This window comes from Elaeis guineensis, chromosome 11 (genome assembly GCF_000442705.2).
Source record: "Elaeis guineensis isolate ETL-2024a chromosome 11, EG11, whole genome shotgun sequence".
NCBI classification, from domain to species: Eukaryota; Viridiplantae; Streptophyta; class Magnoliopsida; order Arecales; family Arecaceae; genus Elaeis; species Elaeis guineensis.
Window position 1 is genome coordinate 111,589,156 of NC_026003.2, and position 21,887 is coordinate 111,611,042.

General features: G+C 48.9%; 1 protein-coding gene across 1 annotated transcript; it reads left to right on the top strand.

Annotated features, from left to right (window-relative positions):
• Nucleotides 1-290: 290 nt before the first annotated feature.
• On the top strand, nucleotides 291-21,172 carry LOC140852465 (bifunctional dTDP-4-dehydrorhamnose 3,5-epimerase/dTDP-4-dehydrorhamnose reductase-like). Its single transcript, XM_073245596.1, has 2 exons — nucleotides 291-858; nucleotides 20,301-21,172. Exons 1-2 carry the CDS (start codon nucleotides 403-405, stop codon nucleotides 20,751-20,753), a joined length of 909 nt encoding a protein of 302 aa, XP_073101697.1. The 5' UTR covers nucleotides 291-402; the 3' UTR covers nucleotides 20,754-21,172.
• Nucleotides 21,173-21,887: the final 715 nt, after the last annotated feature.

The following is a 21,887-nucleotide window of genomic DNA, read 5'->3' on the forward strand; positions in this document are numbered from 1 at the left end:
ACAAAACGATGTTATTGTTGTCCAAACTTGAGGTGACAATATCAAAACTATCCGCCCATTTGTCCGAACTCTGCGACACGTGTCTACTTAAAAAAACACCATGGTCACCGATACGGCTCACCTCCCCGGATATCCAGATGTTCCAATTGCCGTAGTCTAACATAATCCTTGCCGTCGCTATCTCCGCCCTTGCCTGCTCAAATCCTCACCATCCATTTCCATTGCCAATAAGCAACCCCTCCCAAAAAAAAAAGAGAGCGTGGCAATATCATCTAGACTGATAATTACCAGGCATCAGCCTCGCTCCCGAGTGCGGTGGTGCCGCTATCCGCATCTCCTTCCTCGATACTCCCCGCCCTCGACTCGCCCCTCCCAGATCCCTATTTCCGCCGGTATCTCACCATGGGGGTCATGACCAACGGCGCGACTGGGGAGGCATCCGGCCTGAAGTTCCTGATCTACGGCCGGACGGGGTGGATCGGCGGCGTGCTGGGCCGGCTCTGCGAGGCGCAGGGCATCCCGTACGCCTACGGCGCCGGCCGGCTCGAGAACCGGTCCCAGCTGGAGGCAGACATCGCGGCGGCAGGCCCGACCCACGTCTTCAACGCGGCCGGTGTGACCGGCCGGCCCAACGTGGACTGGTGCGAGACCCACCAGGTGGAGACCATTCGGGCCAACGTGGTTGGGACGCTGACGCTGGCCGATGTGTGCCGCGAGCGGGGGCTGGTGCTCATCAACTACGCCACCGGATGCATCTTCGAGTACGATGACGCCCACCCGCTGGGATCCGGGGTCGGGTTCAAGGAGGAGGACATTCCCAACTTCACTGGATCCTTCTACTCTAAGACCAAGGCCATGGTATACGATCCATCTTTTCTCTTTCCATCTTACAGTTTTATTGTGTTTCTGCTTTCTTGATTCAAAAAATTTGTTTATCGACCTCCGTATCGGAAATCATTTCGGTTGTTGAGTTGGTTTTCATCGATCTATTTGATGAGATATGGATTCTTTATCTAGCGGAATATTAAGTAGTAATGTTGTCAGATCTTGATGATGTCAGATTTTTGGTGGTTAAAAGAATGGTTTTTGGACTATGGAATTTGAGGATCTTTGATCGGAAGTCCATGGGATTGAACAAGTTGTACGAAGGACAAAAATGTGAGGGCAGGACAGCTGGACAAAGGGACGTTGGACATGCGGACAGCTTGAGGGGGTAGGTGGGATTAGCTGTAAGATTGGGGCCTGTTGCGGCCAATCCCCTCGTCGCCTGGTCGCCGGGAACGAGCGCCTGCAAAAAAAAAAAAGTCCGTACAGACCGGAGGTGGCTCCGGCGTAGACCCTCCGACGGTCAAATCAGAGAGGTGACTGGGCAACAGTGAAATGAAGACAGAGAGCGCAATTGAGAGAGAGAAAGAGAGAGTTAGAGGGAGCAAGTCTGTTGTTTTTCAGACCTCCTGCACTGTTGCCTTCCCCGATATATATATAGTGGAGCGTGATATGGCACCGTCATTAATGGCGCGGACAATTGAGGAATTGTCAACTCACTGTAGACTGTCAGAGTCGCCGTGAAAGTGTCACATCGCCGTGGGACTGTCAAATCACTAGGGTTGACAATGCCTTAGGCGGAATAATGCCCTTAGGTGGCAGTGCCGCATGTCGCTGTCAGGGCTGATAGTCTCTGGCGGCTGTACGGCGATCGGAGGAGTCGACCGACCCTAGGTCGGTGGCCATTTGTGTGGCGTTGGGCGAAGATTCGGGCCCCTCTGATAATCAGCCGGGCATGTTGCGAGAGTCGGCCATCGGACTCCCCGGTTCTGTCGGTAAAGGGCCGTTAATCGGGCGGTGATGGGGTCCGGTCGGTCGGTCGGTCGGTCGGGCGGGCGGGCGGGTATGTCCGACCATGAGCCGTCGTGAGCGGGAACGGTCGGTATCCCCCAACAGTTGCCCCCCTCCACTTCTGAGTCGGACGGTGCGCTGGCCGATGCCTCCGTTCGGGCAGCAACGTCGGGCGAAAAGGAGTGGATTCGTCGTGTGCCACAACCCGACCGTACCGCGAGTCGATACAATGTCAGATGTCTCATGAATGCCGAGCGATTCGCTGACGTCAGACGTTACGTCGGTGTCAGGCGTCCCGTCTTGTCGGCGTCAGATGTTACGTCGGGCGGTCGAGTGTCGGACGATTTGGTGTCAGGCAATCAGGTGCCAGACGATTTGCGTCAGGCAATCGGGTGCCCGGCGCCTTTTGGGGAACGCGAATCGCCGCCCAGCGCCGATTCTGGGAGCGCGGGGCGCTGCCAAGCGTCCCATCGGGAACGCGAATCGCCGCGAGCGATTAAATCCGGAACCGCGGTCCTCTTGCCACGTTACGTCGGTGTCAGGCGTCCCGTCTTGTCGGCGTCAGATGTTACGTCGGGCGGTCGAGTGTCGGACGATTTGGTGTCAGGCAATCAGGTGCCAGACGATTTGCGTCAGGCAATCGGGTGCCCGGCGCCTTTTGGGGAACGCGAATCGCCGCCCAGCGCCGATTCTGGGAGCGTGGGGCGCTGCCAAGCGTCCCATCGGGAACGCGAATCGCCGCGAGCGATTAAATCCGGAACCGCGGTCCTCTTGCCACGTGTCGGAGGTGGTTGGGGCCGGCGTCCTCCGTATTAAATGAGGGCGGTGCGGCTTTCCCGGGATGGGCGCGTCGGACCATCGGGTCAAATGGAGGGCCCGGACGCCGCCACGTGTCGCCCATCCGGGGAACCTCGGTCGGCGCGGGGTCATCTTGGCCATTGAACGGCCCTATATATATAGGGCCGCCTGCGCTTGAAGCCCCACCTTGAACAATTTGCTGCAGAGACTCTGTCCGAGTGGTTCCTCCGTCGGCGCCGGCAGTTGCCTCCCCTTCCAGTCTCCTGGGGTTCGTGATCCTTCCCTTCTTTCTTCTTCTTCTTTCTCTTCTTCTTCTTCTCCTTCTTCTTCTTCTTTCTCTTCTTCTTCTCCTTCTCCGGCCTCGCCTTTCCCTCGGTTCTGGTGCGATGGCCGGAAATCCATCTCGGGGGGCTCGATCGGGAAATCCGACCAATGACCCTCGTTCGACTCCGGAAGTTGAGGTTTCCTCGCTTTCGGGGCCGAACATTGATCGGCTTCGGGATCAGTATCGCATCCCGGAGTAGTTTCAACTTTCCGCCCCAGAGGTCGACGGTCGGGTTAACAACCCTCCGCCAGGCCAATTGGCACTGTACGTCGAAGATCTCTACGCGGGTCTTCGGCTTCCGATTCCGGAGTTCGTCCGGAATCTGCTGGATTATTACGGACTTTGTCCGGCGCAACTGGCGCCGAACTCCGTTCGACTAATAATCAGCTTCACTTTGCTGTGTCAGCTTCTGCCGACCAACCCTCGCATCTCGCTCTTCCGGGCATTTTTTGTGCTCCAACCCCACCCTAAGGCCCGAGGGTGGTGGCTCTTCAACCCCCGGAAGGGTCTTTCTTTCATCACTGGTCTTCCATCATCCATCCACGGGTGGAAGAACCAGTTTTTCTTCGTCTCATCTTCTTCTCCCTGGGGCTTCCCTTCTCGCTGGGGCGTGCGCCGAACCGAAGCAAACGAGAACAGTCGGGTGGAGGCGGACGACCGGGAGGACTTCCACCGACTCAAGGACATATCGGTCCCGAAGCAGAGGGAGCTTGTCACCGAACAAGCTCTCTATGACGCTGGCCTGAGCTTGGTCCCCCGACTAGGTATCGTCCGATCCCTCGGTTCTCTTTTCATTCGGCCTTTATTCCGGTTCTTAGATTAATATTTCTGTCGGTATCGCAGGGACACCTCCGAGGATGCGGCCGACCGACGTCGAGATCCGACAGTACGCAGCGAGGAAGAGGCCGGCATCGGGGGCAGGACCTTCGCGTCCGCCGAAGAAGCCTTCCACAGCGGCGCCGACCGTCGAGGCGTCGGCGACCGACCAGTCGGAGCCGGTGATAGCGCTCGCGGCTCCGGCAGCGCAACCAGAGGAGAGGCCGGCGGAAGAAGCGGCGGAAGGAACATCGGCGGTTTCGCCGGCAGGTGTGGCGCCGGATGATGTTCGGGAACCCGAACATCAACCGACGGCATCCGCAGCCGCAACGGGGGGTGCTGCGTCAAACTCGAGCATCCCCTCCCTGCCGGTTTCGCCGATCGGGGTGGCCGATCGGGGGAAAGCCCCGATGGACCCTGCGGACGACACGAGGTCGGGGAGTCGCACTGTGCCGCCCAGCGCTCAGTTCCCCGAAGGTGCGTCGGCGCTGGCCGACCACAACCTGGCCAGGAGGTTGTGCCAGGGGATCCTCCTCCCAGCCGACGTGGAGGCGCTGAGGTCTCGGCAAGTGACCGAGATGCTATCTTCGTTCTACCCGACCATGGTCGAGGTAAGCTCCGCTCCGGCTCTTCCTTAATATTTTCATTGCTTTTCTGACGAAACGCTTACGTCGGCAGCTGATCTACACCATGTCCGAACTCGAAGCCAGGTACCGGAGGTTCGGGAACGTTCGGGCGGCTTGGAAAGACAGGGCGGCGGCGGCCGAGGCCGACCGGACAATGCTGGTCGACCACCTGAAGCAGTCGACCGACCGGGAGGCGAAACTGGCGGACGAGGTCTCTCGTCTCGGGTCCGAGCTCAAGTCGGCCCGGAAAGAAGCTAAACGCAAGGGTCGGACCGTGCACCGCCTACGGCGCGAGCGTGACGGCGTCGCCGCCAAACTCGAGGGCGAGCGCGAGCAACTCCGGGTCAGCCTGGAGAAGCTCGCCAAAGCTGAGGAGGATCTGTCAATCGCCCAGGCCGACGCCGACATATCGAAGGCAGAAGCTGAGTCAGCAAGGGACTCTCTCGGCCGGGCGGAAGAGGAAGCAAGGTCGGCGAAGGAGTCGGCAAGTCGGGCGGTGGACGACTTCCGCGCCACCGACCAGTATCGGGAGGAAATGTTGGAGTCTGGCTTCGCGTCGTACCGGGTGGGGTACGAGGACGGTCGGGACGCGGTCCAAGCCCTGTATCCGGAGCTGGACCTCAGCAGTGTCGTCCCGCCAGGAGCCGAGGACCAAGTCACGGAAGAGATGGCCGACCCGCCGTCGGGAGGCATCGCCGTGGTGGGAGAGGCCTTCCAGAAACATGCTGCCGAAGGAGAGACGGCTGCGACTCGTGACCCGACGTCGACTGCCAGCCCCTTGCCAACCGACGATCCTGCTTCGGCCGTCGACCCAGTGCCGATCGCGGTGGACACGCCGGTCATCCCCGACCTTCCATCGGTCGAGGAGATTGACTCGGAGGGATGACCGCGGCCCCGTCGTCTTTTATCCTTTTTGTTTTTTCTTCTTAGAACACTTGTAACTGGGCTTCGGCCTGGCTTTGTAAGCTCCTTTTGATCTTGAATGAAATCAGTCTTGGACTTAAACTTTTTTCCTTCTGCCTGTCTTTCTTTCTTTCATGTGTTACAGAATGCATTTGAACACGTAAGTTGCTAACTCGTATAGATTGTTTAGGACGTTCGGCAACTCGCGCCGTACGAAGGTAGAACAAGTCCCGACTTTGGATCGGCCTTCGTCGGTCGAGGTCGTAAGTCGGGCGTCCTTTCCCCGACCGTGAGTCGGGCGCGTTCGTTGAGTCGGAAGTCGATCGACCGCCGGATAAAGGTTCGGTAGTCGGGTCTCTTCCGACGCGTTCAGTCGAATGTCGTAGGGCGCATTTAGTCGGGGGAGCACCGATAAGTCGGATCCCGATACCCTTGTGTCGGGTATCCGTACTGCGCCTCATGATATACGGTGGTAAACCGAACATCTCCCGGCCGGTCGTAGCTCGGTTGGTGAGTCATGGACGCGACGGAGGTCGCATCGTGCGATAGACGGTGGCAAGCCAAATATCCTTCGACCGGCCGTAGCTAGGTCGGTAGGTCGCGAGGGCGGTCGCGTAGGCATTTCGCCTTTCTTTGGTCGGGGCTCAGTCGGTAGGTTAGCCGATTGTCTGGCCCGAAAGTACGATCGTAGAAGGAGTGTCAACTCCCGTCAATATAGATATATCGGTCCCTGTAAGGGTCCGATGTTTTGTCGATCGTCGCGGGAGTGTGACTCCCGTCCATCGGTCTTTGTAAGGGTCTGATGTTTCGTCGAAGGAGTGTGACTCCCGTCCATCGGTCTTTGTAAGAGTCCGATGTTTCGTCGGCGATGGTGCCGCCGATCTCAGTCGGATACCAAGTCCGAGTCGGCACGTCGGTGCTCGACCTTGGTGAGCATCGATCGTCAATCGAAGAGTTAAAACTTCGAAATTTCAAACTGGATTTGCATTCCGAATGAACGAGTACAAAGTTCATTGGTGATACAACTTCAGGTTGTCGGCGTTCCATGTTCGGGGAATGGGTTTCCCTTCCAAAGTCTCTAATCGGTAAGCCCTTGGCCCATAGGTGTCTGCTACCACGTAGGGCCCTTCCCAGTTCGGAGCCAGCTTCCCTTGGTCCAGGGGCTTCGAGACCTCCGTCCTTCTCAGGACCAAGTCACCAGGCCTGAAGAGCTTTGGTCTGACTTTGGCGTTGTAATACCGGACCACCTTCTGTCGGTATGAAACCATGCGAAGTTGAGCCTCGTTTCGCAGTTCGGGGAGGAGGTCTAAGTCGGTCCTCCGACAATCGGAGTTGTCCGGCTCTTGATACCGCTCGACCCGCGTAGACGGCAGCCCAATCTCGAGTGGGATCATCACCTCCGTCCCGTAGGCCAAACCGAAAGGCGACTCCCCCGTCGGTACGGGGGGTCGTTCGGTAAGCCCACAGAACGGAGCCCAGCTCGTCGGTCCAGAGGCCTTTGGCTTCATTTAATCGGGTTTTGAGCCCGTGTAGTATGGTCCGGTTGGTCACCTCGACTTCGCCGTTGGACTGTGGGTGCCCGACTGAAGTTAGTCGGTGCGTGATGTGAAACTTCGCGCAGAAATCTCTGAAGTCTTGGTTATCGAATTGCCGTCCATTGTCGGTGATAATGGTATGCGGCAGCCCGAACCTGAAGATGATGGATTTTTGGACAAAGTCCTCCATCTTTCGTTCGGTAATCTGCGCCAGGGGCTCGGCCTCCACCCACTTGGTGAAATAATCGATGGCGACGACAATGAACTTTCTTTGACCCGATGCTGGAGGGAAAGGACCGAGAATGTCGACCCCCCACTGAGCAAAGGGCCATGGAGCGACAATAGGAGCGATTTGGCTGGCCGGTAGATGTTGCACGTTAGCGTACTTCTGGCAAGGTTCGTACCTCCGGACCAACTCAGCCACGTCCTTCCTCATGGTGGGCCAGTAGTAACCCTGTCGCAGGACTTTGTAGGCTAGAGACTTGCCCCCAAGTGATTCCCGCAGATCCCTTCGTGTACTTCTCGGAGGGCGTAGTCTGCGTCGGTCGGTCCCAAGCACCTAAGCAAGGGAAGGGAGAACGACTTTTTGTAGAGTCGGCCATCCATGATCACATATTGGGAGGCCGACCATTGGAGCCGCTTGGCCTCCGTGGGATCTTCAGGACTGATTCCGTCAGTCAGGAACCGAACAATCGGATCCATCCAGCTTGATTCAGCTGCCAGCTGCAGTATTTCTTCGATCCGGTCGACACTCGGCTGCTCGAGGTTCTCCACGAACGTCCGACCCAAAGAGTCGAAAGCCGAAGTCGCCAGTCTGGAGAGTGCGTCGGCACGGGCGTTCTCCGACCTAGGGATGTGGAAAATTTCAAAATACCTGAGGCGCGCTACGAGGTCCTTCACTTTCTGGAGATATTTGGCCATGGTCGGATCTCGCGCCTCGAATTCACCTTTGACCTGCCCCACGATCAGCTGAGAATCGGAGAACGTCCGGAGGCTGTCGACGCCCAGTTCCCTCGCCATCCTCAAGCCGGCGAGGAGCGCTTCGTACTCGGCTTGGTTATTGGAGGCTTTGAAGTCGAATCGGAGGGCGTATTCGGTGACCACCCCATCCGAGTTGGTGAGCAGGAACCCAGCCCCGCTCCCCTGAGCGTTTGAAGCTCCGTCGATGTGCAGTACCCAGGTGGAGACCGGGTCTAGCTCGGAGACCGCATCTCCTCCCGGGTCCGCAGCTCCCGACCCCTGGTCGGTGGTCGGGCACTCGGCGATGAAGTCGGCCAGGACCTGAGCCTTCAAGGCAGGCCGCGGTCGGTACTGTATGTCGAACTCGCTGAGCTTCATCGCCCACTTCGCCAGTCGTCCCAATGTGTCTGGTCGGCGCAAAATCGCCCTTAGGGCCTGGTTGGTGAGAACCACTATGGCATGAGCTTGGAAGTATGGGCGGAGTCGTTGCGTGGAGACGGTCAAGGCGAAAATCATCTTTTCCGTCTTCGAATATCGGGCTTCAACGTCGCGGAGTACTTTGCTGGTATAGTAGATGGGCTGATGGGTTCGGCTCTCATTTTCTCGGACGAGCACCGAACTGACCGCCTCAGAGGAGGTGGCCAAATAGAGATACAAGGTCTCCCCGACCTGCGGTTTCACGAGCAGCGGCGGGGAAGCCAAGTACTTCTTCAGATCTTTGAAGGCCCGTTGGCACTCATCCGACCAAGAAAAACCCTTCGCCTGCCGCAGAGTTTTGAAAAACGGGAGGCACCTTTCAGCTGATCGAGAAATAAACCGGCTGAGAGCGACGATTTTTTCGTTCAGCTGCTGGACCTCCTTCTTGGTGTTCGGATGACGCATGTCGATGATCGCCTTTATTTTCTCAGGGTTGGCCTCGATCCCTCTCTGAGAAACGAGGAATCCGAAGAACTTCCCCGAGGTCACCCCGAAAGCGCACTTAGCCGGATTCAGCTTCATTCGATGTTGACGTAGAGTGCGGAAGGCCTCTTCGAGGTCCTGAACGTGATCTGGAATCTGCGCACTTTTCACCAGCATGTTGTCCACATATACCTCCATGTTGCGCCCGATCTGGTCTTTAAAGATCTTATTGACAAGTCGTTGGTAGGTGGCGCCGGCATTTTTCAGTTCGAAGGGCATTACTCGGTAGCAGTAGAGACCCTTGGGAGTCACGAAGGCAGTGTGCTCCTCGTCTTCAGGCGCCATCCGGATCTGATTGTACCCGGCGAAGGCGTCCATGAAGCTGAGTAGTCGAAATCCGGACGTCGCGTCTACCAACTGGTCGATCTTCGGAAGTGGAAAGCTGTCCTTTGGGCAGGCCCGATTTAAGTCGGTGTAGTCGATACAAATCCTCCATTTCCCGTTGGCCTTCTTTACCATGACAACGTTCGCGAGCCAGTCGGGATAGGTGGTTTCTCTGATAAAGTCCGCCTCGAGTAGCTTATCCACTTCTTCGTCGATGGCCTTCTGTCTTTCCGAGGCAAAAGACCTTTTCTTTTGTCGCACCGGCCTCATAGTCGGATCGATGTTGAGTCGGTGCATCATTGTCTCTGGGGGGATGCTCGACATATCCGCTGCCGACCAAGCGAATACGTCGGCATTGGCTCTCAGCAGCTCCACTAGCTGTCGTCGGTCTGGGTCAGGTAGTTGAGAACCGACCCATACCTTTCGGTCGGGATCCCCAGCCATCGGGATGGGAACGAGCTGCTCAGCCGGTTCACCCCGTTCTCCTTCCTCCCGTGGGTCCAGCTTGTCGATCGCCAGGGAGCCCTTCAACTCGTCGCTTTGGACGGAGATCTGGAAGCATCGTCGGGCGAGCTGTTGATCTCCGCGCATCTCTCCGACCCCATTTTTGGTCGGGAATCGAACCAAGAGGTGGTAGGTCGAGACAATCTCCTTGAGCGCGTTTAGTCCGGGCCTTCCAAGTATGGCGTTGTAGGCCGAAGGCACCTGGATGACCGTGAAAGTCAAATGGACCGTGCTTTGCCGTGGTTCGGTGCCGACCGTCAGAGGCAGGGTAATTTCTCCTTCCGTCGCGACGGCGTCCCCGGCAAAGCCTATCAAGGGCGTGGAGACCCTCTTGAGTCGGTCGGTTGATAGTTGCATCCGGGAGAAGGTCGAGTAAAACAAAACATTTGTCGAACTTTCATTATCTACAAAAATTCTTTTTACATCATAGTTTGCTATTGTTGCCGAAACAACAACAGCGTCGTCATGGGGAGTTTGGATGCCCCGAGCGTCTTCTTCTGTAAAAGTAATCACGTCGTCCGGGCGCGGCTACTTCGTGGGCTCCCCCTTAGCAGACGTCCCCGGGCCAAGTCGTTTGGAAATCATATTGATGACCCCGGCCGTCGGCTGGTTGGTGGTCGCTTCCTCAATCGGCTGGGGTCGTCGGTCGGCCACCGATTGAGTCGGCGGGTTCCTCCGGAATTTACCGAGATACCCTCGGCGGATGAGAGCTTCGATCTCATCCTTAAGTTGGATGCATTGCTCGGTATTGTGGCCGTGGCCCCGGTGGAATCGGCAGTACTTCCGTCGGTCGAGGCCCTTTGCCTTCAAAGGCGGGGGTCGTCGCAGGTACTCTTTCCCCTCGATCTCCATCAAAATCTGCACACGGGGGGCGGAGAGAGGAGTGTAGGAATCATACCTGGGGCGTGTCGGTCTTGGGGTCTGCCGCCGGGGCGACTTTTGGTTTCGTCGTGGTGTCAAGACTCGACCATCGGTCGGGGGCCTGCTGGGCTCAGCGGGGTCCCAACCCTTCCTTCGTTTTTCCTTCGGACCCTTGAACTCGATTGAGCGTCGGTCGGAGGCCCCTTCGTCTGCGCGCATATACTTGTACGCGCGCTCCAGCAACTCGGCATATGTACGGGAGAGGGTCTTGTCCAGGGAGTAGGTGAATCGGGACGCCCTCAGCCCCCGTTTCATGGCTGAGATAGCCATGTCTTCCTTGAGGTCCCGGACCTCAAGCGTGGCCATATTGAATCGCGCCACGAAGTGTCGGGGCGTCTCGTTTTCTCTTTGTTTGAGGGAGAAAAGGCTATCCGACGTTCGCGGCAGCTTCCGGCTGGTGCTGAAGTGAGCCACGAAAGAGTGATGGAGCTGCCCGAAGGAGTGGATACTCCCCGATCGAAGATCGGAGTACCAGGCCCTGGCAGCCTTGCGGAGTGTGGCGGGGAAGCCGATGCAAAAGAGAGCGTCGGTTGCCTCCTGAATCGTCATGAGAGCTTTATAGCTCTCCAGGTGGTCGACTGGGTCGGTGGAGCCGTCGTAGGGCTCCACGTGCGGCATCTTGAACCGACCGGGGATCGGTTTGTCGAGAATGAGTCGGGAGAGAGATTGGGCGGTCTGAAAGTCGACGTCGTTCGAAGACTTCTGCCCGTCCACCTGCAACTGCGCAAGCCGACAGTCGATTTCCTCGAACCTACGTTCGTAGTCGTCCGTCCGTCGGTGCTGGGAGACCCCAGGAGTGGAGTCTCCTGAAGATTCCGAGAGGGAGGTGGACGGCGTCCGCGGTCGCTTCTCCTTCCTCGCCCGTTCCAGCAGGGAAGGAGAGAGCTGCTGGGACTGACGGGCATCGCGCCGTGGCCGCCCCTCCTCTCCGTGGGAGCGCTGCGGCAGGCGCTCGCACGGAGACGACGGAGATCGGCGCGGGCGTCGGCGGCTGCTCCTGGAGGGCACCGGACGCGCCGCCGGTTGTTGCTGGAGGCTCTTGACCGCGTCCGTCAGCACAGTCATCTGCCGTATGATTGCCGCGATCTGCGCCTCCGCGGTCACCGCAGGATGCGGGGAGCTGGGCTCCGCCGCGGAGGGTGATGGAGAGGCCTCTTCCCGACGGGAAGAGCGCCTCGCCGACCCTGTGACCCTCGATCGTTGGGCTCTTGTCTTTGTCATTAGTATCTACTAGGCCTGGCCTGCCCCCTACCTGGCGCGCCAATCTGTTGCGGCCAATCCCCTCGTCACCGGGAACGAGCGCCTGCAAAAAAAAGAAGTCCGCACAGACCGGAGGTGGCTTCGGCGGGGACCCTCCGACGGTCAAGTCAGTGAGGTGACTGGGCAACAGTGAAATGAAGACAGAGAGCGCAATCGAGAGAGAGAAAGAGAGAGTTGGAGGGAGCAAGCCTGTTGTTTTTCAGACCCCCTGCACTGTTGCCTTCCCCGATATATATATAGTGGAGCGTGGTATGGCGCCGTCATTAATGGCGCGGACAATTGAGGAATTGTCAACTCACTGTAGACTGTCAGAGTCGCCGTGAAAGTGTCACATCGCCGTGGGGCTGTCAAATCACTAGGGTTGACAATGCCCTAGGCGGGATAATGCCCTTAGGTGGCAGTGCCGCATGTCGCTGTCAGGGCTGATAGTCTCTGGCGGCTGTACGGCGATCGGAGGAGTCGACCGACCCTAGGTCGGTGGCCATTTGTGTGGCGTTGGGCGAAGATTCGGGCCCCTCTGATAATCAGCCGGGCATGTTGCGAGAGTCGGCCATCGGACTCCCCGGTTCTGTCGGTAAAGGGCCGTTAATCGGGCGGTGATGGGGTCGGTCGGTCGGTCGGTCGGGTATGTCCGACCATGAGCCGTCGTGAGCGGGAACGGTCGGTATCCCCCAACAGGGCCCATGAGGACTTCCTTTCATTTGCCCGTGTAGGAGTATATGGTGTTTAGAAATATAAGCAATATGCTCTATAAAATTAAAAACTTCTGCATGTATTTTATTATAGGTAGTATAAGTTTGATCAGGACATGAGATACAATGAGATACATCTGTTCACTTATTTGTCTTTGATTAGAATATTTGGCTTTTAACCATGGAGAACAATCCTCAGGAGAGTGGATGTTGATTTTCAGATATGAACTGCTGAAAAATTATAAAAGAATTAATAGGAACTGTTGAAAATTTTGACAAGGCAGTTAGTCTATTGCTGTTTGTTAACTTTGTCATATGGATGTTCTCTTGTAAGTTATATACTACAACAGAGTTTTGTTTTTCTTTTCCTTGAATGAAATTGTAGAATTGACCAATTTCTGCTAGAGCATCATATTTGAAGCTGCTTTTGTTGCCTGTCTGACTGACTTTGCTGTTGCTATGAGATTTTTTACCATGAAAGATCTTATGCATCTGCTAGATGCATGCATTCAACCAGTTTTCTAGAAGATTATACTACATGCTAGGAACACATCTCTGCTTCATCCACCATCTCTGATTAGGTGAAAAATTCTGTCATATGTATCTTGATGAAATTTTTTCAAAATTCAGTCTGGTGCTACTTCGCTCTTTATTGTGATTTGGCCATCCTTTAATTAGTTTTCTAGAAAGTCAATTTTTTGTGCCCTTCAGTGCAGCTAACTTTCAGACTTGTCCATGCTCTTCTTAACTAGGTATTTAATGCCACTCTTTAGTAATAGCACAATTAGGTGGTTGCCCAAATACAAACTGCATGTTAATCTGTGAGAAATGAAAATATCAATATGTTAACTGAATGGTCATATCAAGGCTGACTGGAGAAATAACTTGCTAATGCCCTCATGGTCACTTTTTCCACTTGGCATTGCTTTTCCATGCATCATTGGTGATGTAATAATAACTATTTAATTCCAAATGTTAATTGGCAATTTAGATTAGACATATTCAAGAGATCTTTGGATCTCTATAATCTAATCTATAGACAGAGAACTCATGAAGGCAACGAAGACTCTACTTTCCTGATTGTCATTCCAGGAGTTCAATGGCAACTTTGACTCATTACCCACCGAAATTTCATTCTTTACTTAATCTAAAATATATATATAATAGAATGGAACAAAAAGCTATAATTTGAGAGACTCTAATACTCTATTTTGTATGAGATATTTAATTTTTTTATTTAGAAAGGTGGCGCCATTATCTAAATGATGTAGGGTCTTAGAGTGTATGAACTACAAAATGAAGGAAGAACTGTATCCTCTGTTGTTATTACAGATGCATAATTGCATAAAGGGAAATATTAAGATTTGAAAACATGGAAGAAAATCATGTGTTCGTTGCTCCTTCATGGGCTTCATGTGCTAACAGGATAAGATTTCTCATAATTATGTAGCCTGGTTTCATAGGCTTAAAAAATTCCTTAGCCATAATAGTAAGAAGAATTTTTGGACTTAATTATTTCTCAAGACAATAAATGCTTGGCCTTTTGACAATTCTTGGGGCTTGAAATGAGGTGTGTGGGCAATCACTCTTGAGGCCTGAGAATTTGTGAACTAAAATTCTTTTGTAAACTCAGAGTGTCAGCACCACGCCATTGATAGGTTTTGAAGATAAAGAATGCCTCTCTATAGAAGTCAAAGGATGATAAGAACTGGGTGAACAGGTTAACAAGCCTCTGTTAAGGAGAGATATTAAGATTATAGTGAACAGGAAGTAGGGGAACAATATTAAATTTAAGAATGTAAAGTTAAAATACGATGTGATGATTCTTGGTTGGAATATGAAGGGCATGGACTGGGGAGACATGAATCTTGTGAAGTAAGTTTAGAATTTATGCTTCTAGATAAACTTTATTGAAAGATTGTCGTTTTTGTCAATATTAAGCCAGCGATGACTGAAATTTTAAGTTGGTGTATTAGGATAGGTAAAATGTATTCCAGTTTGCATCTGAAAGATGTTTGCAGAGTTTTTCTGGAGGGGATGACCGATCTCCTTTGTTGAAATAAATCCACAGTATTCTTGCAGTGCAAGAATGCACCATGTACGCTTTGTTTTATTTTTCTTGCTTAAAAGTCCCACCATCATAGGTGCTTAAATTAAAAATGACTGCAAATAGGATTGTTGAGCCTCAAATTCTCTGATGCTTATCAGCTGAACATCTTATATGTGGTGACCATTTCGCTTGGTTTTCAGAGGTAAATTAAATGGCTACTGCTTTTTGTTATTCAAAGAGCTCTTATGAGACTTGAAACTGGTGTAATGCATGAGATTTTGTCTATTGAAATGAAATTAATGAGGGATGCAAGTGAGCTGAGTGAAACTTTGGGCTGTTCAACTTTGTCTTGGTTAAATCAAAGAGGTGTTCAGCCCCTACTTGAGCTAAAGCAAGCTCAACTATATGCATTCAGGCAGGGCTGTTGAGCTGGTTAAACAAGTCAATTCTCCAGCCAAGCTCAAATCAACTATATGTGTAACATCATCTGGTCTTTGAAGCATATGAGAATTAATGGGCCACATGGACAGCCAAGTCTGACCTGTTCATGAACTTGACAGTTAATATGCAGGGCCATAATTTAATATGCAGGGCCATAATTACTTATCCTGTTTGCTGGAATGGATGGCAAATGGCAAACAAAATACAAAGATGCCAAAGGGATCTATATTTTGTCTGAAAAGTAGAATGAAACATGATGTGATACTAGCAAGCGGTTGAAAGATATTTTGCATGTTTTGAAATAGAGTCTTATGGCAGCTTAGGAAGATGCAAAGAAGTAACGATATAAAAGATGATTTCAGTGAAGAGAACAACATAAGAACTATGGAAAGTTATCTGGACTTCGACAATTCTTTATATGGGTTTTTCCCCTTTAATCTTCAAGTTAAAAATAGGTTGGATTTGGGATAATTTCATGGTAATGCAGGTTTTATTATTTGGAAACACAAAAAGGGTCATAAAGTGATGCAAATCGTTCTGCACCAAACAAATGCTAGATGGAGGTTAAGAGGAATTTAAAAGGCTCGAATACTGAAAAATTATTAATAAATCATCTAATCTCGGATGTTATATTTATGGAATATAGATAGAAATTCTCAGGGGTTATTCAGATAAACCTGTTTTATGTTTGATAAATTCTGGAGGAAGACTAATAAGATGGAATATATTTCAGAACTTTGAAATAACTGTTAGACTTTTTATGGCAGAAAGTGAAGCAAATATAAATAACAACCATGAAGATCTGAGATAATAAGGGTTGAGCAGCATCTTTGCTTTGACACTGTGTTGGCATCATTTTGTACTGGTTCATATACTTATGATAAGGAGGGAGGGAGGATGGGAAAGGTAGAAAGAGGAGGAAAGAAATATAAGATCAAGAGCCCTTTTCTGAGCTGTAGAACATATATGCAATGGACTTAAAGGATTATTTGTGGCTCAAGGATCCAAATAATAAAACCATTCACCAATTAACTAATGGATGAACCAGTTTGAGAGGTCTAATCTTTTTCTGAATATGTTAAAGTTTTTAAAGCGAAATGACTCAACGCTTGGTAGCTATGGGTTCACATCCTGACTTCTTCACTTGTTTCTGATTGTTCTGCCTCTCTTGTAATTATAATCCAACCTACATTGTCTTAAATTTCTGTTGTACCATGATTGATGGGCCATTTGGTTACTTATTTCGTGTGCTTCCTAAAGCATATCTCAGATTCTCTGCTATGACAAGTGACTTCTAAACCGTACATGTATATGTTTCTGTTTTTTTTCCTTCTCCTTGTACTTTGGTGTTTGGTATTATTGGATGAAAAATGAACTACTTACATCCTAACCTAGTTCTATATCCGTGAATCATACTTTAGTTTATTGAGTGGCACATGACCAAAGTGGTAGGATCATTTAATTCATTCTTTGTTACTATTTGGCGCCAAAAAACAATTAAAGGCTTACAATAAGCTAGAGATAAAGAGAGAAGGGAGGTCAATAAAAAAATTTAGGATAAATTGCAGAAACACTCCCTCAAATTTAGGCCATTTTCACTTATACCCTCTGTATTTTAAAAAATGTCAAACTGGTCCCTAAAGTTTCAAAACATTCCAAAGAGACCCCGACGTTCACTTAACCACTGACGGTGTCCGCTTATTGTTACAATGGACAAAAATACCCCTCTCAATTTTAGAGTTTTTTTTTTCCTTCTTCACGGAAGAGAGGGAAGAGAGGACCCGTGCGTCCTTCTCTTCCTCTTTTGTTTTCTTTACTGAACAGGGAGCTCTTGCTCCCCCTATTCCCGGCAAGGAGGCCCTCCACCTTCCCCCCCCCCCAGCCGTCCACCACCTTGGCCGGAGGAGTAGGCCCTGGCGACGCCAACCGGCAGGGTCCGATGACTGGCGGCAGCCAAAACGGCAACGAGAAAATCCAAAACAAAAGGAAAAAAATAGGAAAAATTTTAACAGTTATTTTTCAAAGATTTTTCAGCAATTAATCGACAGAATTTTTGGCTTAGAATCCCATAGAAGATCGAAGGAGTGAGGAGATTACCTGGCTTTTGACGGGCTTTAATCGGGTTTTCCGGCGGCCAAAGCAAGCTTATTCCACCAGAAATCAGAACGAAAAGAGAGAAAAAAAATCAAAGATTGATCGGTGGTTTTCGGTGAGAAGGAACCAGAGATTGAGGCCTTTAAATAGACTTGCACAAGCAACCTTCAAGATCTAACCTACAATTTCCTGATTCCTTTGGGACATTTCACGGTTCACAGCTTCATAGTACTGCAGTTGATCTCTGAGACGAGAAATTTCATAATTTTTTGAATGAATGACTTCCTCAGCCGCAGCTTCTGCTTCAGCCTGTACCAAACCTCTTTCTATAGCTTCAGTTCAGAAACAAATCTTGAAACTGTGATCTCTTGGCAAATTGCTGCAGAATTTATCTCAACTTGAACATCTTCAACATGCTGGATTACTGGAAATGATACTCTTGTACAACTAAATGGCACACTTTGTGATACAACTTGATATCTTTGTATACATTTTGATACACCTTATGGTAGTTTTATATTATGAAATGTGATACCATTTGGTTGCAAGCAGCTTGGTTGAATGTGATACCTTATCTTTCAGTTGATTATGGCACTTTCAATTTTGTTTTAGTTGAATATGATACTTCGAGAAGCTTGGTTGGTTTGCACAATGTTTAGAATTTAAGTATCAGCACAATCTGCTGATACTTAAGTATCAACATATGTTTCGGCAGGTTCAATTGGTTTTTGTAATATTTAGAACTTAAGAATCGATAGGTTGGGCTGACACTTACGTATCAATTTATATTTCAGTATGTTCGATTGGTTTGCATAATGTTTAGAACTTAAGTATTGGCAAGTTGGTCTGATACTTAAGTATCAATTTATATTTCAGCAGGTTCTCTTGGTTTGTATAATATTTAGACTTAAGTATCGGCAGGTTGGGCTGATATTTAAATATCAACTTATATTTCAGTACCAGCTAAGTATCAGTAGGTTGGGCTCAAGTCATTCTATAACCTCATTCCATAAATTGAAAATGTGATTCCATAACCTTACAAGTATCAGCTATAGAGCCCTTAAGTATCAGTTGGAGTATGAGCTGGTTAGTGCTCTTAAATATATCAGGCTTAGTAGCTGAAATGTGATTGTATTATGTTGAAAAGATCATAAACATGATATAGTTAGCACCAAATACCATCTATGCTATGTTTCAAGGAGTCCATGTCATAGTCGAAAAGATTGTCTGTTTGAGTTCTGTCAGGCATTAGAAGCAATAAACTATTCAATGGAATCAAATAATAGTGTAGGTGCATCGCTCAATAGGGAAGCTGACCTCTTGACATTATTAAGCTGACTCATTTTGCGTTCTTTGATTCAGTTATTGTGGACTTATGACACTAATGCTAGAGACAATGTTATACATTGTTTCGCGACCTATAGAAACATACCTGCCATGTTATTCCTGGGCTGTAGGATTATTTCTGTGTCAACAAACATGCAAATTAATTTCCATGTTTCTCCAGCATTGTTCTCTGTCAATGAAAAAATAGAAATGAGAGAAGGATAAAACACTTGGCTTAATTTCATAAAGAAAATGACCTTCTTTTCTCTGGTACAAGTGTTTTTAACTTGTAGTTTTCTACGAAAGTGAAGTTCTTGTATCATATTTAAATTTGGCTGTTATTTAAGACCTCTCTGTTTTGAATGCATTCTTCTCTTTATCTTGCAGTATCTTTACTATTGAGGTGATGATGAAACCTCTTTTCGACCTCTCTCTCCTATTTTCCTTTTGCAACAGTGCATGGCAGTTGGGGCAGTCCATTTCTTCATAAACAACTGCTGCAGTCACTTGTTGAGAGGATTGCAGCAAAAGCATGTGAGGGTCCATGTGGATGTTTGTTTAGTCTGGGAGGTCATAGCAGGGCAAGGACATTAATTCATAACCTTCTGCTGATGATTAAACACTTAGATAAATCAGCACCACTAAGAAAAGGTTTCTCTAAGAAAAAGAAGTGAGGAAAATAATTTAAAAAGTTTTTTATATTCTGGATGAATAAGTAGTTGTTTTCAGACATTTTGGTTAATATTAATTTACCAGATGAATTGGTCCCATTGGAAAACAATTTCTTACGAGACTACCTGTTCCAATCAAACAGAGGCTCTTCGACCCTCCCTTTTCTGTCTCCATCCTCATTCTTTGACTTTAAGGAAAGAAAAATTTTGAAGAGGCCGTCGGAGAATATGGGGAAGGTCTTGGCATGGTATACATCTAACCAGTATGTGATCGGGGTGATGGCATACATGAGAAGATCCAACAGATCCAGGAGAGAGAGGTCAGTATCTTGAAGAGGTGGTGGAGGAGATCAATCGGAGAAGAGGGAGGAAAAAGGAGAGGCGGTAGAGGAATGAGTGAAGGTTAATCGGAGGAGGAGGAGGAGATCAATCGGAGAGGAAGGAGGGAGGAGGTGGACATAAGGGTATTTTTATCATTTTATAAAATAATAATATCATGTGATGATCATGTGACAAGATTTTATTAACGGAGATGGACGGAAAGATCTCTTTGGAACGTTTCGAAACTTTAAGGATCAATTTGATACTTTTTAAAGTACAAAGGGTGTAAGTAAAAATGGCCTAAATTTAAGGGGGTGTTTCTGTAATTTATCCAAAAATTTATGTGATTTCAACCCCTTAAGCTGCCTATTGTCCATTTCAGCAAACTATCATTTGATTGTTATTATCAATTAGCATTTTTCACTTCAACAGAAGGCCTCTCAAGCTTTTAGCCAATAAAAAAAGAAAAATATCATTTTTCAAGAGAACAATCGTCTACTTTTGTCTGCATCACTCAAGGCATGGCATTTTTAATCTCTTTATTGTTCTGGTTTCTAGATATGGTTGGGTCTACCCAGGCAACCCTAAGTTCCTCTTCTCCTATGAGGACAGTGGATTTGATTTGTGAGCAATTCATTTCAGATGGTCATGAACTATGTGACATCACAAGCTTTCTGCCTGCCCTACCATGCACCTAGAGATGGCTTGTCTGAAATTGTTTATAATAGACAAAACCTCCTGTTTCTGCAATAGATCTTTCCGATGAGTTATCAGCTTCAGTTTCTCCACTGAAGTCATTCTGGATGGTTCATAACTTCATATCACTTCATCACATGCAAATGTATATTACATAAAATTTTTAATACTGTTATGACTAGTTTCCTGCCAGTGTAATACTGTGCTTTCTTGATGCTGATTCTGCATATGTCACTGACAGGTTGAAGAGCTGCTAAAGAATTATGAGAATGTTTGTACCCTCCGTGTTAGGATGCCCATCTCATCAGATCTTTCAAATCCACGCAACTTCATCACCAAGATCACCAGGTATGAGAAGGTTGTTGACATCCCCAACTCGATGACTATCTTGGATGAACTTCTTCCCATCTCCATTGAAATGGCAAAGAGAAATCTCACCGGGATCTGGAACTTCACCAATCCTGGTGTGGTTAGCCATAATGAGATCCTGGAGATGTACAGAGACTACATCGATCCAAACTTCACTTGGAAGAATTTTTCTCTAGAGGAGCAGGCAAAGGTGATAGTTGCCCCTCGGAGCAACAATGAACTTGATACCACCCAGTTGAAGAACGAGTTCCCAGAGCTTCTGTCCATTAAGGAGTCCCTGATAAAGTATGTGTTCAAACCAAATCAGAATACTTCTGCAGCCTGAAAATCGAATCTCTGTTTACTCAGCTGATGATAAATGTAGTACTTTCTGGTAAGAATGAATGCAGTTATTTCAATTAGTGATGGCCACGCATTCATCAAGTAATAAAGAGTGATGATTAAATGTTTGTCATTGCCGGATACCCTTTGCCTATCCGGCTCAGTACTCTGAACAGCAAAGAGAAAGTGGAATCTTATCTCATCCGGTTGTTATTGTCTATGACATAGGAGCAGATTAGGCCTTCTTCGCTATGTACTCCCTTGATTTCTGTAGAAAAATGCTTATGCAAGTTTGTGTTTTTCTTTTGGTAGTATTTTTACGGTTATATGTAGTTCATTATTTTTTGTACTTCAGAATGTCAAAATAATAAGTTATTGATTCAAAAACCAAAAAAGTCAAATTAAGGTTGTTTAGATGATCAATTTCTCAAATTAGTGTTCCATGGTTTATCTTTGAATCTTGCATCTGTGCATCAACTTTAGATGATTTCTTTCATTTCCTGTTAGAAAAGGTTGGTCAATGGCACCTGGTATGCCGAATTGTTTATTCAGCTGCATAATGGTCTGTGTTCTGGGAACTCTACCGCCAGAAGTTCGGTCGTGCACTGGAATCATTTACTGCTTTAAGGTTGGAAAATTTCCTCGCTGTCGTTGAGTAGTTCAAATGACCGGAGTCTAGTCTTTGATTGAACTGATCGCATCAATCAACATGTTCATGTTCTTTAGCGGACTGCGTTCCTTTCTTGGATCTCCTATTGCTTAACGAAAAATGTGTGTGAGAAAGAGAGAGCAATTGAAATTTCTTTTTCTACCCAAAAAATAAAATTTTCTGGAAGAAATGATGCAGCTATTCAGGTGTGATAATTTTGATGAATGCATGTGACTGGGGGAAATGCGTTTGCTAAACCATGCCCTGAAGGAACTGGTTTGTTGTCACGACTGCTTTAGATCAAAGGAAATCTCAACCGTGAGAATGTAAGGAGGAATTCATGGTGGACACTTTGGGACGAACACTCTTAGTTTTGAGACCTTCTCCAGGCAAGGTGGGATTCAGAGGAGAGAAAAATGAAGGGAAATGAGAGGAGAAGAGAAGAGAAGAGTTTCGCGGGGAGAGAAAAAAATAGTCAGACAAAAAGAT